General features: G+C 36.4%; 2 protein-coding genes across 2 annotated transcripts in view; both read left to right on the top strand.

The window, feature by feature from the left end:
• The first annotated feature begins 141 nt into the window (after nucleotides 1-141).
• LOC124636230 (hypoxia up-regulated protein 1) lies at nucleotides 142-14,070 on the top strand. Its single transcript, XM_047172211.1, has 9 exons — nucleotides 142-319; nucleotides 442-758; nucleotides 4,258-4,400; nucleotides 4,751-4,911; nucleotides 5,286-5,440; nucleotides 8,182-8,392; nucleotides 10,268-10,500; nucleotides 10,790-10,901; nucleotides 11,204-14,070. The coding sequence occupies exons 1-9, from the start codon at nucleotides 305-307 to the stop codon at nucleotides 12,620-12,622; spliced, it is 2,766 nt and encodes a 921-aa protein (XP_047028167.1). The 5' UTR covers nucleotides 142-304; the 3' UTR covers nucleotides 12,623-14,070.
• Nucleotides 14,071-15,841: 1,771 nt separating this feature from the next.
• Nucleotides 15,842-16,418, top strand: part of LOC124636449 (interference hedgehog-like) — a 44,035-nt gene continuing 43,458 nt past the window's right edge. Inside the window, exon 1 of the mRNA XM_047172543.1 lies at nucleotides 15,842-16,024. The gene's annotated coding sequence lies outside the window, so the exon portion shown is untranslated. The remainder of the gene's footprint in view (nucleotides 16,025-16,418) is intronic.

The raw sequence follows: 16,418 nt of genomic DNA, 5'->3' as shown, positions 1-16,418 counted from the left end.
ACATGTATTCATACAAAAACATTGTATCGCCGTGCGTTAATTAAACTGTCAATTAAGTTAATTATATAAATCATTATTTTGATACTATTTTAATAAATGTGTGGAAAAAAAAATGTAACGTGGCTGAATAATCTGGCAACAATGCCATTAACCAAAAAGAAGAAAACACGTTAAACTTGACGTGGACTAAAGTAGCTGGCTCACTGTAGTAAAATAAAATTTAAAAGATTTAATTATTCCTCACTGTTCTAAGCATAGTGATACTATAAAATAAATATTCTAGATGTTAGCGTTTTGAAAGAAAATGATTTTAAATATTGTAAGTGCATACTTTCTCATAAAACGTTCGTTTACTGTTTACTGCGTCAACCTATTTTCCGGAATCACTGGTGTGTTTTCGTTGTTTCGAGATTTTTCACATAGTTCCATTTTACTTTACAGAAAATGTTTGGGGTGTTAAGTGTGTTACTGTTACCACTACTTTTAAGTCAGCAAGCGGAGGCTGCAGCGGTAATATCCATTGATTTGGGATCAGAATGGATGAAGGTCGGTATCGTGTCTCCGGGAGTACCGATGGAGATAGTGTTAAATAAGGAGTCTAAGAGGAAGACGCCAGCTGTCGTGGCGTTTAGAGACGATGTAAGAACGTTCGGTGAAGACGCAGTCACTGTTGGCGTCAGATTCCCGAAGAATTCTTACAAATATTTGCTGGATCTACTTGGGAAGCCATTTGATCACCCATTGGTGCAGGCTTACAGGTCAGTGACACTTCGACATACAGCCTTTTATAGAGAAAGTAACAATCTAACGTTACTTAAAAAAAATGAAACTTGATAATGTACTTTCATTTATCTTTCAATCTGAAGAAACATGTGTTTAGATTGAACTTGTGAAAAATTTTAAGTAACACATAGTTTAATCAGAAAGCATGTTGCATCATTAAATTCAAGTACTTAACTGTTGCTATTCAAAGGACAATGCCAGGGTGTGGGCTCAAAGTTTGCCCAGCAGTGGGAGTAGTTTCAGCTGGTTCCATAGTGCACTCTGAACACGAAATCCAAATATTTTTGAAATCGGTCCCAGAGGTCCCGAGAAAAACCGGTTCAAATGGTCTCCATAGATAGTCACTTAACAAAGCCTGAGCCATTTGCCCAGTAGTGAAAGTGGTGGAAATTCGTTCTTTACTGCACTGTTAACACGAAATCCAAATATTTTTGAAATCGGTCCCAGAGGTCCCGAGAAAAACCGGTTCAAATGTTAAACTTGATCAGTCACTTTATAAAGTCCAAGCCATTTGCCCAGTAGTGGGAATGGTTAGAATAGGTTCTTTACTTCACTCTTAAGACGGAATCCAAATATTTTTGAAATCGGTCCCAGAGGTCCCGAGAAAAACCGGTTCAAATGTTAAACTTGAACAGTCACTTTATAAAGCCCAAGCCATTTGCCCAGTAGTGGGAATGGTTAGAATAGGTTCTTTACTTCACTCTTAAGACGGAATCCAAATATTTTTGAAATCGGTCCCAGAGGTCCCGAGAAAACCCGGTTCTAATGTCCAACTTGAACAGTCAGTTTATGAAGCCCAAGCCATTTGCCCAGTAGTGGAAATTGTTAAAATAGGTTCCATAGTGCACTCTGAACACGAAATCCAAATATTTTTGAAGTCGGTCCCAGAGGTCCCGAGAAAAACCGGTTCAAATATTCTCCATAGATAGTCACTTAACAAAGCCTGAGCCATTTGCCCAGTAGTGAAAGTGGTCGAAATAGGTTCTTTGCTGCACTGTTAACACGAAATCCAAATATTTTGGAAATCGGTCCCAGAGGTCCCGAGAAAAACCGGTTCAAATGTTAAACTTGAACAGTCACTTTATAAAGCCCAAGCCATTTGCCCAGTAGTGGGAATGGTTAGAATAGGTTCTTTACTTCACTGTTGTCACGAAATCCAAATATTTTGGAAATCGGTCCCAGAGGTCCCGAGAAAAACCGGTTCAAATGTTAAACTTGATCAGTCACTTTATAAAGTCCAAGCCATTTGCCCAGTAGTGGGAATGGTTAGAATAGGTTCTTTACTTCACTCTTAAGACGGAATCCAAATATTTTTGAAATCGGTCCCAGAGGTCCCGAGAAAAACCGGTTCAAATGTTAAACTTGAACAGTCACTTTATAAAGCCCAAGCCATTTGCCCAGTAGTGGGAATGGTTAGAATAGGTTCTTTACTTCACTGTTATCACGAAATCCAAATATTTTGGAAATCGGTCCCAGAAGTCCCGAGAAAAACTGGTTCAAATGTTAAACTTGAACAGTCACTTTATAAAGCCCAAGCCATTTGCCCAGTAGTGGGAATGGTTAGAATAGGTTCTTTACTTCACTCTTAAGACGGAATCCAAATATTTTTGAAATCGGTCCCAGAGGTCCCGAGAAAACCCGGTTCTAATGTCCAACTTGAACAGTCAGTTTATGAAGCCCAAGCCATTTGCCCAGTAGTGGGAATGATTAAAATAGGTTTTTTACTTCACTCTTAAGACGGAATCCAAATATTTTTGAAATCGGTCCCAGAGGTCCCGAGAAAAACCAGTTCTAATGTTAGCCAGCCATTGTTAGCAAGCCATTTTAAGCAGCCACAAACCTAACAACCTCTTTTCTTGATAGATAGAGATATATATATCAGATAGATAGTGGTTTCACTGTTAACAGGATAAAAAAAAAAAAAAAAAACAGAAATAGACGTTTAAAGGTAATTGTTGTTTCTCTTGCTTTTCAGTCTCTATCTACCACAATCAGTCCTAAGTTCGAGTAGCGTCATGCAATTAATATCCTTAATGGCAATGGAAAAATCTTATCAAGACGAATAAAATAAGCTCAAACACGAGGTAGTAAATAGATACCGTTGAGGAAGTCGTGGTGGCCTAGTGGGCAAAGAACCAACCTCTCGAGTATGAAGGCGCGGGTTCGATTCCAGGTCAGGCAAGTACCAATGCAACTTTTCTAAGTTTGTATGTACTTTCTAAGTATATCTTAGACACCAATGACTGTGTTTCGGATGGCACGTTAAACTGTAGGTCCCGGTTGTCATTGAACATCCTTGGCAGTCGTTACGGGTAGTCAGAAGCCAGTAAGTCTGACACCAGTCTAATCAAGGGGTATCGGGTTGCCCGGGTAACTAGGTTGAGGAGGTCAGATAGGCAGTCGCTTCTTGTAAAGCACTGGTACTCAGCTGAATCCGGTTAGATTGGAAGCCGACCCCAATATAGTTGGGAAAAAGGCTCGGAGGATGTTGAGGAGTTCCCTCGTCTCACTGTCGTCTCCATCGTTTATGGACACCACTATCGAATTAGTATTACACTGTAATGATAGTGTGTATGTTTTTAAATAAATAAATAAATAAATAAATAAATAAATCGTCAGGTCAGGTCTTAACCTCCACAGTTTTGTGGTGTCGGAGACATATACCCGATTGACAAGTTTTTATTCGATATGTGCTTACAATTTCCGAGAGTTCCATAATGTTTTAAGGTTTCTATCACCAGACCCTGGACCCTGGAACTATTTGGAAAGTAAATCCTTTTAAACAATAAAATGATTGTTTAAATCGGTTGGTAAACGACGGAGTTATGCACGTACTTACGTAAAAAGAATACAAACGAACTGAGAAACTCCTCCATTTTTTGAAGTCGGTAAAAAAAATCTCGTTCAATACCTCGTATTTGTCAATTAATATTATAATGCATTTCAATTAAGGTAATAAAAGTGGAATAGTTAAGAGTTCGTAAGCATATTTTTCGTAGTATTGAATAAGAGTCAAACCAGTTTTTCTCAGCACTCCTGGGATAGATTTCGAAATATTTCGGTCTGGGACCTATTATAAGCCTATGGAACATAATACACTATGCAGTTACTGTGGGCAACTCTTGAGCCCAACTTCCATACAAAGAATAGCATTGTCCTTTATACAAATAATCAAATGAAACATTATTTTATAGCATTTTCAGTATTACATATCCTAAAGCATACTCCTAACTGCCATATAAAACATAATTTTTGGGAAAATTTAATAACTAACATTAATGAATTTTGGTATGCTACGAAATCTGTCTATCATTATTGATACATAGTTCCTGAAGAATTAAATAGTTACCGCAGTATTGAAATAAAACTGTAGTTGGAGTACACACTTGGACTTACGGCTAAGAGAGTTTACCTCTCTTTTTAATCTTTATTTCGAACTATTATATTATTTTATATTTGCACAATTTCTTCCAGAGCTCGCTACCCATACTATGAGATGGTAGCAACGGAAAGGGGCACCCCCTTGTTCATACATGACGAGAACACTACATTTACGCCTGAAGAGTTAGTCGCACAACTCCTGGCCAAGGCTAAAGATTTTGCTGAAATTAGTCATGGTGAGGCTTAGTTATTCTACTTATTTTCCTATTCTGTTAACGGTAGTTGGAAGTTAGTCTAAATTAAATTGAGTCTTCTAGAAATATTTTAAGTCAAGAATGTCAACAGGCTATATTTGTATATTACATTAACATTTCCTAAAATATTTTTTATATTTATTCAATACTCAATGCATGTAATAATTTTTTATTGGTTGATAAATGCCCAGTCATTGCCATTAACTGTTAAGCAACTTTCAAACATTACCATTATGTAGTTTTTTGTACATTCACATTTGACTAGATTTTTAAACATGAATTCTAAACTACATGCCTATAGCAGTTTTACTAATAAATATACAAATTTTCAGGTCAAACAATCACAGAGTGTGTGATCACAGTACCCGGTTACTTCAACCAGGCTGAGCGTCGTGCTCTCAAAGACGCAGCAGCTCTCGCTGGCTTGAATGTTCTTCAACTCATCAATGACTACACTGCTATCGCCATCAACTATGGCATATTTAGGAGAAAGGTAAAATCAATTTTGCAGTTCTTCTTATAACAATATGTAAGCAGTTTCCCTGGTAGTGTGTCTATAAGTTATGTATTGTAATATCTTAGGCAAGATAGTACAGTTCCAAAAAAAATAAATATTTCCTTTAATTTGTATAAAAGACTATAATTTAGCAGGCTCTGGTCTCGTATCCACGTGAATTTTGCTTAGATGCCACAAATTGTATGACAATACTACAAGATATTTTTTGCTATCCCATCTCTTCCCAAAGCACATAATTGAAGTTTGACAATGACTTGGAGAATTTTAGATTTATTAAATATAATGACAACTTTATCTTTTCATTTAAAAATTAGAAGTATATTCATTTAATCATTGTTAATTTTCCTTAGGAAATCAACGAGACTGCATGGCACGCTCTATTCTTTGACATGGGCGCTGCCTCCACTAAGGCGGCGTTGGTTGAGTACAAGACTGTTAAGATAAAGGACAAGGGATACGTCGAGACTGTCCCTCAGCTGCAGGTCTTGGGAGTTGGATTTGACAGGTAAGACTTGAACTATAGATCACTCTTTTATAGGACACTAGCGACCCACCCCAGCTTAACACTGGTAACAGTATTTTACATATACACTTAAACCTTCCTCTTCAATGTCTCTATCTATTAAAAAAACAGCATCAAAATCCGTTGCATAGTTTAGTATACATAGTATATAGGGACAGAGAAAGCGATTTAGTTTTATACATACTATGTAGTGAAGTTCCCTAATAAAGCCTTTGTTCTAAAATCTTCTGTGCTTGAGTATTGTAACACTGACACTTGCTTGAACGGTTGATCATATAAAGAGTATATCGGGTGTGTCGTTCACAATCACATTAAATCATATCGCATATACTTTATGATATTCTATGGCAAATCGTAAAAAAAATAACCTAATCCATTCAGTGGTTTAACCACAGGAGTCATTTTTCGTTTTTATAATTTACAACATCATGTGTAAAGCAGAGATAAATTTAGGAGTATCGTATGTTTTGATCAGTTGACAGCTGTCAGTTTTCAAGGGAGAATTTCAGTTGTTTGTAATGACCATAGATGTAATATACTAAAACAAGATTGCGCACTCTCAAAATATGTATTTACGAAAATGAACTCTATTCCAACGCAATAAGGTCCTAAATTGGTTGCATAATATACAGAGGCAAATCCGAGCCGAGAGGGATAGTTAGAACGGAGGCCGTTTGTCTCTTTCTAACACCTTGCCAGCATAAAAAAATGTTGTGATCAACAGTTTTGTTTTCCCAAAAAAACAATTGAATCACTTATATTTTTATCTTATTTTAATAATTGTAAGTCAACAAATTAATAAAAATCGCATTAATTTAGTCTTATTAATTCTTAAAACATAAACAACATAAATTTTTATTTAGCTTTTTTTTTATTTTCTAACGGTAACCCTGAACATTCTTGGCGCGTAATCAGCATTTAAAATGTTGTTTATATTTTTTTTGTATTAAATCAATTTAAACTATTAAAATGGTGAAAAAGTGTTGCTGTTATACTTGTGAAAGTGAATCCTATGGTGGTTGCAATATATCGTTCCACAGGTAAGCTAATAATAACATTTTCGGAAATCAAACAACTAGGGTGCCCATGAATTCTTGTAATGAGTCAAAATATGGGTGATGGATTTAAAAACTGTTGTACTATTGTTATAGCTTCCCAAAAAAATGTAGAAAGGCGATATAAATAGCTCAGCAGTCTATATGTGAAGCAAAAATACTAAAAAAACAGTCTGCACTTCGAATTTTCCTGTTTTTATTACTGCTAATTCCGACTAATTATTAAAAGCCTATATTAGTATTTTAAGGTCACAAACTGCGCAAGTTAAAACTTCAATACCAATCTGTGTTTCATAATCTTAGCAAACTCGGATTGGTCTCACATAGCTTAATCTCATAGTTACCCTATTAGAAAGGGACAGACGGCCTCCGTGAAAGAAGTCGTGGTGGCCTAGTGGGCAAAGAACCAACCTCTCGAGTATGAGGGCGCGGGTTCGATTCCAGGTCAGGCAAGTACCAATGCAACTTTTCTAAGTTTGTATGTACTTTCTAAGTATATCTTAGACACCAATGACTGTGTTTCGGATGGCACGTTAAATTGTAGGTCCCGGCTGTCATAGAACATCCTTGGCAGTCGTTACGGGTAGTCAGAAGCCAGTAAGTCTGACACCAGTCTAACCAAGGGGTATTGGGTTGCCCGGGTAACTGGGTTGAGGAGGTCAGGCAGGGCAGTCGCTCCTTGTAAAGCACTAGTACTCAGCTACATCCGTTTAGACTGGAAGCCGACCCCAACATAGTTTGGGAAAAAGGCTCGGAGGATGAGACGGCCTCCGTACTAACTGTTTCACTCGGCTCGTTTTTTGGTTAAAGGTGCGCAGTCCTGTTTACTATATTATGTCTATGGTAATGACTGACTTTTATAGTGTTCTAATAATTTTTGCTCATTTTTATTCCATTTACTTTGTTTGAAAAAATCAGGTTTTTATTTTTACGTATTTTTCTTTTATCTTTGTGTTAATCGACATATATTAACCAGTATATTAACGCATTTAATTTAATGTGATTATGAACGACACACCCGATATATTTTGAAATGTAATACATAGTCAGGTATTATAAAAATCTAGTCATTGGACCTACAGAATGTAGCAAGCATATTCTCAACCTTGATCATTTGACCCATGCTGCCTTTGACGATCGATTAAGTAAACATTTATGTACTAATGCTTTTCTAAGTATATTACGGTTCACTTATAATTTATTCAAAACCAGATGAACCCAGCGTTTGCGTGTAAGTAATCATCGTTGTTTTATACTTTTTTGATTCCTAACTTATAAAACCTGATACTAAAAAGCTTTTCATTCATATTCATATTCATATTATTTATTTGCATTTGCTTTTATTTGCTTTTATTATATTATTATTTATTATATATTTATTATATTTTTTATTTGCTTTTATTACCTTTCCTCAAGAATTACGTACTTACGCTGTTACCCTAAGCTATTAAACAAAAACTTTTACTTCTCCTAACTCTGACAAACACTGTGATGAAAACCGTATAAAAGCGGTTCAGCCGCGCACCGGTCTCAGTACATACATACCGGTCAAAATCTGAAACTGTTACTGAAATGGATTAAAAAAATAAGCAAAACTTTTTTCTCACAAGTATCCCTTATATACCAAAATATCTGAAGTTTGTCACAATAATATTTTTTCTTTCTCAGAACCTTAGGTGGGCATGAAATGACCCTTCGTCTTCGAGAGCACCTCATCAAAGCTTGGGAGGCGAACGGCGGTGGTGACGTCAGAGCGTCCCCTCGTGCTATGGAGAAATTGCTTTTAGAAGCTGAAAGGCTCAAGATCATCCTGTCTGCCAATACTGAGTTCTATGCCCAGATCGAGAGCTTGCTTGATGATAAGGACTTTAAGCAGCTGGTGAGTTGAACACCCTTCTAATATTTGTTTAGGCTTATCACAATTATTTCCAGCCTGAAGCATTCTCTCGAACGAAAAAGACCTCCTAATTGTCAATTTCGTAGGTTTTTGATCAGAGAATACCATTATCAAGCAAATAGCTAAAAAAAGCTTTTTGAAAATGTTAATGTCCTAATTAAGAAAATGACGAGTTTTAGGACTGGACAGGAAAATTTACCAAGTTATCTTTAGTTTCCTTTTGCAAGTCATACTACACTACACCAATCTTAAGAAATCTATGTTATCACTCGCTAGAGTTAGATTATTGTAATCCTTCCTTATATTATAAATGCGAAAGCAAGATTGTTTGTAACACAGCAAACAATACAACCAATAAAAATTGTTATAGAGATATCTCTTAAGATAATTAATACTTATTTGTATCATCATGATGATGTAGGTCAAAAGTGGTATCCTTTGAAAAAAAAATAGATTTCTGAGTAAAAACTTTAATAAAATATCACAGAAGATAAACATAATCGTCAATTGCTGATGCCTAAATATCCTATATACTGCGTATCCCTATGTCTCCAAATATTCACACAGCTGTGAGTCAGCCATGCGTGGATTATCAATATTAATCATTGAAATGGTTTCCAAACCGTTAGCCGTGCGTGTTGCGTCAACGTTATTGGGTCAAATACTGTCCTCCATAGCATGGTGTTACTTTGATGAATATGGTGAATTAATTCATGGATTTAGTACAATACTTACTTTATCGTATTTTTATTGAAGAATCAGGAGGTATTTTAGTTAATTTCAATCTATTTCTCTGAAGCTATTATAAAGTAAATTTCTTAAATCGTAGAATCGCGTGATTTTTTTCGTCATTTAAAGTAATGAATTAACTTTAGGATCCTTTTAATTTCATACGTAGTAAACCAGCCTGCAAACAAGTATTCATTTTGTTTTAATGAATGGCTTATTCGTATTCAGTCATTCGGTGCTTGTTTTTAGATCGAACTTAACTTGCATACTGATAAAGCTTTTGCTCAAAGTTCATTATCTTTCAATAGTGAATATTAAGTTAATTTAATCTGAGAATGTCGGACTGTTGACGAATTAAAAAAAAAGTCCATACATATTGTAAAAGCCTTATTTAAATGCAATTTTCTTTTTTTGTATGTTGGTAACTTTAATTAAAAAGTAATATCCGAAAATATTGAGTATAGTTGTTTCCCGCGGTTGGCACCCCTTCCCGATGCCCCGATGTCTTTGATGCTCAGGTATAGTGTGGTTTCTCAAAATTTAAACAATTTTTCTAGTTGGTTCACTAGTTTCGTAGAATTTATTTACATTGCACTAGTAAAGAAGTATATATGGCATGAAGTATTATGGCAAGAGAGTGATAGTCACGGTAAATTGACACCGATACTTTCTATGTAGGCGTGCTGAACTGAATTTCAGTCTAGCTATGACATTTTTTCATCAACTGTTTTTCAATACACATATTTCACTGTAACATTTATTAATCAGCTGCGTATCAGTTATTAACTCATGTGAATTAGTTGTATAGCAAGCTATAGGTACATTTCTTTTTTTATACTATATACATATGTAAATATGTTGGCATTTTGCTTAATTTGTCTTTGAATTTATATTTACTAGTAATCATTTTTTTTTTTCAGTATAAAACAATATACGGCATTCTATTTCCCTTGGCCATATCTCCCGATCCATTCATACACAATGTCTTAGACCTTCGAATATTTCACGCAATTTCTCCAACCACTGTAGCCGTACAAAACAACACAGTTTACAAATCATCTCAAAAACAATAGCATGTTTACAAACATTTACACGTAATCTTAACATTGTATTCTCTCTTGTACCCAGGTAACTCGTGCGGAATTCGAGGAGCTTTGCGCAGACTTATGGCCCCGAGTGTCAGGAGTTGTGCAGAGAGCGGTCGGCGCGGCGGGTGGGGCCGGGGTGGGAGCTAGACTGGTGTTAGCCGGCGGTGGTTCGAGGGTCCCGGCGGCACTTAATGCGCTTAAAGATGCTGTGGGACATGAGCCGGCCAGGTCTATTAATGCTGATGAGGCTGCTACGATGGGTGCTGTTTACAGGTAAAGTTTTATAGAATATAATAAATAATAAATATGGGTAAAAATGTGGGTTTTTTTTTTAGATAGCTTAAAACAGCATAAAATTATGTAAAAGTTACCTTTCATTGTGTAAAGTTTTATGACTTCTTAAACTCAAGTTCACCAACAAAATTTTCTCAAAACCACTGTTTGCTTTGAATTTTAATATATAAGTTTCATCCTTAGTATTGATTAAAACTCTACAGAGGCAAGACCATATTATTAATTGATGATTCTACAGTAGTTCTAAAATACTTATTGTTATTTCCAGGGCGGCATCCCTCGCGACTGGTTACAAGGTAGCAGCTTTGAATGTACGCGACGCAGTCCTACTGCCCATCCAGGTCACTTTCACCAGACACGTGGATGGTAACGACAAACTGGTAAGTACACCCCATCATCAATTTTTAGAAATTGCTTTTAACCGACTTCCCAAAGTCAAAGTTTTTATTATTTGTAAAACATAGGTAAAAAATAAAATGTAGATCTTAAAATAGTGCGCTATGTTATATTGACAAGAAAACCCCTCCTGGGGTTTCTCAATTCGTCGAAATCTTTTATCGAAACCACAAATTATTTTAGATTATTACTTTTCAAGTAGGCCGCTAATTATTTTTCGTTTCGGGACCTATTTAAATATTAATTTTTCAACGTGACTTTAAAAGACCAAATTTATTCGTTTCAGATCAAGAGGACACTATTCGGCCCCATGAATCCTTACCCACAAAAGAAAGTGATCACCTTCAACAAACACACTGACGATTTTGACTTCCATGTTAACTATGCCGAGTTAGACCACATTCCTTCAAACGAGCTTCAATATGTTGGTGCCTTGAACTTGAGCCAAGTTGTACTGAATGGTGTAGGTGCAGCTTTAGCCAAACATACCGGTGAAAATGTAGAACATAAAGGAATCAAAGCACATTTCAATTTAGATGACTCTGGTATACTAAACCTGGTTAACGTTGAGTTTGTTGCTGAAAAGGTGGTTGCTGAGGATGAAGATCAAGATAGTACACTATCTAAAATTGGAAGCACAATAAGCAAACTCTTTGGTTCTGATGCTGAAACACCTGAAAAGGCTGACGAAAAACCTGAAGAGAAACCTCAAGAGGAAGAAGCGAAGAATGATACTAAGAAAGTTAATCAAACCGAGGGTGAAAAACAAAATGCTACTGAACCCGAAACCAAGCCCAAACCTAAGATTCTCATACTGAAAGAACCTATCAAAACTGAGGAATCACTCCTTAACTTACAACCTCTTTCACCAGAGCAGTTCAAGACCTCCAAAGCTAAAATTACTGAGTTGAACTTGAATGACAAGAAACGTATCGAAAGGGAAACCGCTCTGAACAATCTCGAAGCTTTTGTCGTTGACGCACAAATGAAAATGGACATGGAAGAATACGCCGAATGTGGTACTGAACAACAGATTGAGGAGATCAAGAAACTGTGCAGTGAGACATCTGAGTGGTTGTACGAAGATGGTTATGAAGCAGCTACAGAATTGTTTGAGGCTAAATTAGCTGCTTTGAAAGATAAGACAAGCCCAATCTTCTATAAGCATTGGGAACACAGAGAGAGGCCTGATGCGGTCTCATCGCTCCGCAGTATGTTGAACAGTTCCCGGGAATTCCTCAAAATGGCTAAAAACTTCACTAAAGACGCTAACCCAGAAAAGGATGTATTTACAGACGTTGAAATTAACCTACTAGAAAAGAAAATTGAGGAAACCACTTCTTGGCTCAGCACATCTATCAAAGAACAGAAAGCGCTTAAAAAGAACGATGATATTAAACTGACAGTGGACAGCATTAGAGAGAAGATGGCGAACTTAGACAGGGAGATGAAATATCTGTTGAACAAGATGAAGATTTGGCGGCCTAAGAAACCAGTGAAGAAAGAGTCTGAGAATAAAACTGAGGAGACGGTTATTGAACCAGAAGCTGAGGGTGGAGAGAAAGAGGAGAAAGTAGAAGAAGAGAAAGTAGGAGAGACGCAAGAAGAGGCGCCATCTACGGAGAAACAGAATGAGAGTGAGAGTGAGACTACAGAACCGCCGCTACAACTGTCTGACGGCCAGGACGACCATTCCGAGTTATAATCATCTCGCGTAACTTAATGTATTAGTCTAATTTATTTTTTATTTAAATGACTGTGTGGCTTGTTTGTTTTTGTATGTGGTCTGTTGATTGTATATCTTTGCATTTAGGTCATTACTCCATGCATTTTGATCAAGTCTTTCTTGGTTATGGAGGTTGGCGACTTCGATCTCACTCAAGAGATTCCATCTGTTAATTAATTCATTATTTTTTATACAGATTTCCTTCTTTGATCAGGGTAAGCTGGCTTTACCTGATATAATTTTTCTTTGGTTGTTTTTAGTAATTAATAGCCTTCTTTGAAAGAAGATTTCAACAATTTGAACGATCTCACTCTCGCCCGAAAATATCACTAATTCCGATTTTGATAATTTTTAGTTTTATTGCAATTTTTATTGTTGATTTTGATATTTTTGGAATAAAATTCCCATTCATGAATTATGTTATAAAATGTAATTTATTGTTATTACTAAACGTTGCCGAAAACGAACAAGCCACTCAATAAAACTTACAAATAAATCTCAAATCAATCGGTGGCCGCCTTCCACAGTGAATGAATTTAAACATGAATTTATTTAGTTGTCCTCGTTTTCGTAATGAATGTTTTTTTTTTACTTGAAGCGGCTTCTCTCTACGTTTAGCAGTGGCCCCAGTAACGGACGCGAGAGTGTAAAATATTTATTATTGTACCTAAACTTTATGTGATATATTAAAGGCTATAAGTTTGTGAGTATTATACTGTTTTTCTACTGCAGACACAGTGTAAGCACAAATTGTAACGAACACTGTTCTATTCGCTCCGACATGAAATTATTATAATCTAAGCGATTTGTGTGTAAATCTGTGTACCTATTTAATCATTCTGCAGGTTTGTGTGCGGTAAAATATGATGTACTGATCCCCTTAGACTTCCCTAATATCTGTCTCCATTACAATATTTACTGTAGTATAAATGTACGACGGTGCGGACCTATCCAGTGAGCTTAGCTAAATAACTTATGAATGACATAACAACAATACAAGTGAAAAATCACTTAGCGCGCTTTTATTTTATGAAAACGATGTGTCAAAGAATGGGACCTAAGTAGTTATACGTAAACGCAAGAGGCTTGTAATTTTACCTTTGTTTTTTAATGTTTAAACGCATTCATATAGCAATTTAAGATGCGTCCGCGCCGTCGCGTGTGTCTGTGAAACATGGAGTAGTTAACACATGGAGTTAGTACTCGGCCTTATAAAATTTACCTTCATGGTCAAACCAAGTGAAATGAATTACCCGTTCAAGCCTTGCATCTCTGTCACTATTTCATTTATTCACTACTCCGTGATAAAACTTGTGTGTCCGTTTTAGTGAAACAGTGTGCGGACTTAGGTCATACAATGATAACATTTTAAGTGAGATTCGTTCAACCCAGTCGCAAATGAAAATAAAATTATACATGAATGAATATATTGTGGTTTCATTGATTACATAGTACCTTTCGTCTGTCCAACGAGTACTACTCCACGCACCCGGAAAAATAACCTATAGCCGTTCCCGATAAATGGGCTATCTAACATGTAATTATTTTTCCAAACCAGATCAGTAGTTCTAGTTCCTGATTTCGCGCGTTCAGGCAAACTTCAGCTCAAGTATTAGATATTGTAGCATTGCTAACTTAGAGCCTAATGCGTACGATGTGATCTAATTCTTACCGGCAACGCGTCGTTTACACGTGCCGCTAATTATGTAGTTCTTGGTATTTATTTTTTAAACGGATGTAGCAAATAACGTGTCAATCGGATCCAAGTATTGGTTTCTGAAAAATAATTTACCAAAAACGTTTCAGGTTTGTGTTATAATTGTAATTTCAGATAAAACAGTTTCATTCGCTATATAGTGAAAGGGACCAATATCAGTTTTGCTCATAGATCGCCATCGAATCAAATAATCGATACCGACCTACATCGATTGCCTTCATTTTATGAAGTTGAAGTAGGTTATTGGTTTCCGTCGTTTAAGCTTTTCCAGGCTAACATCCCAGCTAAGAAAATTAGAAATGGGATGAGTACTAAAGAAATGCCCTGAGCAAAGCGAGAGGGTCACAATTGTTTTTCAGTGATAAATGCCAATACTTAATAACTTCAAAATAAGTTTCCTACTTACTGGTTTCTACAGGTGACCTAATTAATAGTCATGGCAATCTTTAGATGACTTAAGAGTTCGCCATCAGATGGCCTGTTATCCATGTCGTGCAATGTTTGCCAATCTATAAAAGTGTTCTTACAGTTCTGTTAGCGTTTGTCTACGTTCCTTTCAAGTGTGTTGAGCGCATATAAACTAAGTATTTACTGAGGGGAAACTAGTAGCAACACAATTTCACGGCTTCTGCGCCCACAGAAGGTTTTCTTTATTACACCTTTGTCTAAAGTAAATATTGGACGCGAAATACACTTGAGAAAACTGTGTGTACAACTGCTGTCTGGTAACTGGTGTAGTTAATGTACTGGTTCTTAGATTTTTGTAATGTTGATTCTGGCTCTTTAGTTTTTTATTGAAAATGAGATAATGTTTAGAACTTTTTTTTTCAGGATCCTTGTATTTTTATGCTAAGATCTCTCGATATGTACCCGGTCGTTACTAACCTATGTTAACAAAGAAGGAGTCAACAGTTTGGATCCAAAAGTTATCGATGCTTTTTATGCACATCTTACGGACAATTTAAGGTCAGCAACTCACGAAACGACTGCGGTAAACGCAAACTTGATCAGTCTATCCTTGCTATTTACTTCCCTGTATCTTTAAAAATATGAAAGGAATATTGTTGTGATATTTTTTATCAATTGCTTGTGAAGGTAGATTAAATACACATTCGTCGTTTCGGGTTTTTCTTCCATCTCTATCATAATCTGCTTTTTAGAATGCTACCATTTATCTTGTCTTCAAGTCGTTCAGAATCTCACGCCGAGCCGTCACGTCTTTTACTTGATGGCATCTCAAACAAATTTTAAATCATACAATATCTTGACAGGCACCTAAAGCCCCATTACCAGTAACTTGTTTCAAAAGAGCTTTTGTTTTTTTTAAGTCCCGAAGGAAGAAGTCGGCGCCCGCGCCGTGCACTGGCGCCTTTCTTTGAGTGAACGGGACAGCTATATGTAATTATGTACCAGGCTGAAGAGAGACACAGCAATAGCATTCCGCGTCATAGACAGACAAGCCAAATGAATCCAGTTTGCTTGTTATAGGCCGGTCGTTCGGATGTGTGCTCCTTCAGTGTTTTTTCGACAGTGATGTAAACAATTAAACTTGAATTTTTCTGTGAATCAACACACTCTCATAACACAAGTGTTGATAAGAACATGTGTTGAAGTTATTTTTATACAAGTACCAGTGGATTTTGGTGGGATTTTTGTTCGTTAAGGTAAGAATAACTAAGAATGCAGCCGATTCCCTCTCGCGTCCCTCTTGGAGGAATGCAATGCACCTCGCTGTGCTCCGGCGCACCTTGCCTGTCTATCGAATTTCTGTCCAATCGAAACTGTACTACCAAAACACATTTAGTGTTCTTGCTTTTGTACCTGAGGATATCGGCATTGATAGATACATTCGTTAGAAACACATGAGAACACAGATGTTATTGTGTTGTTTTGGAAAACAGACAACATTAAATTCATGAATTCCGAGACATGTGCTTCGGATTTCTAAATTAACCCAAAAACAATGCCAGTAAACACATTTCAAATTATTCTGGAAGTTGTAATTGTAAAGGGTAGGTTGGGGTATTTTGAGCCACAAGACGTTAATGTTGATTTATA

The sequence above is a fragment of the Helicoverpa zea genome, chromosome 14 (assembly GCF_022581195.2).
Source record: "Helicoverpa zea isolate HzStark_Cry1AcR chromosome 14, ilHelZeax1.1, whole genome shotgun sequence".
NCBI classification, from domain to species: Eukaryota; Metazoa; Arthropoda; class Insecta; order Lepidoptera; family Noctuidae; genus Helicoverpa; species Helicoverpa zea.
This window is presented reverse-complemented; position numbering and strand designations above follow the sequence as displayed.

What these genes read in the sequence shown, in the direction of transcription:
- LOC124636230 (XM_047172211.1), top strand. An exon ending in CCATTGGTGCAGGCTTACAG is followed by an intron (nt 759 to 4,257) that starts GTCAGTGACACT and finishes AATTTCTTCCAG; the next exon opens with AGCTCGCTACCCATACTATG. An exon ending in ATAAGGACTTTAAGCAGCTG is followed by an intron (nt 8,393 to 10,267) that starts GTGAGTTGAACA and finishes TCTTGTACCCAG; the next exon opens with GTAACTCGTGCGGAATTCGA.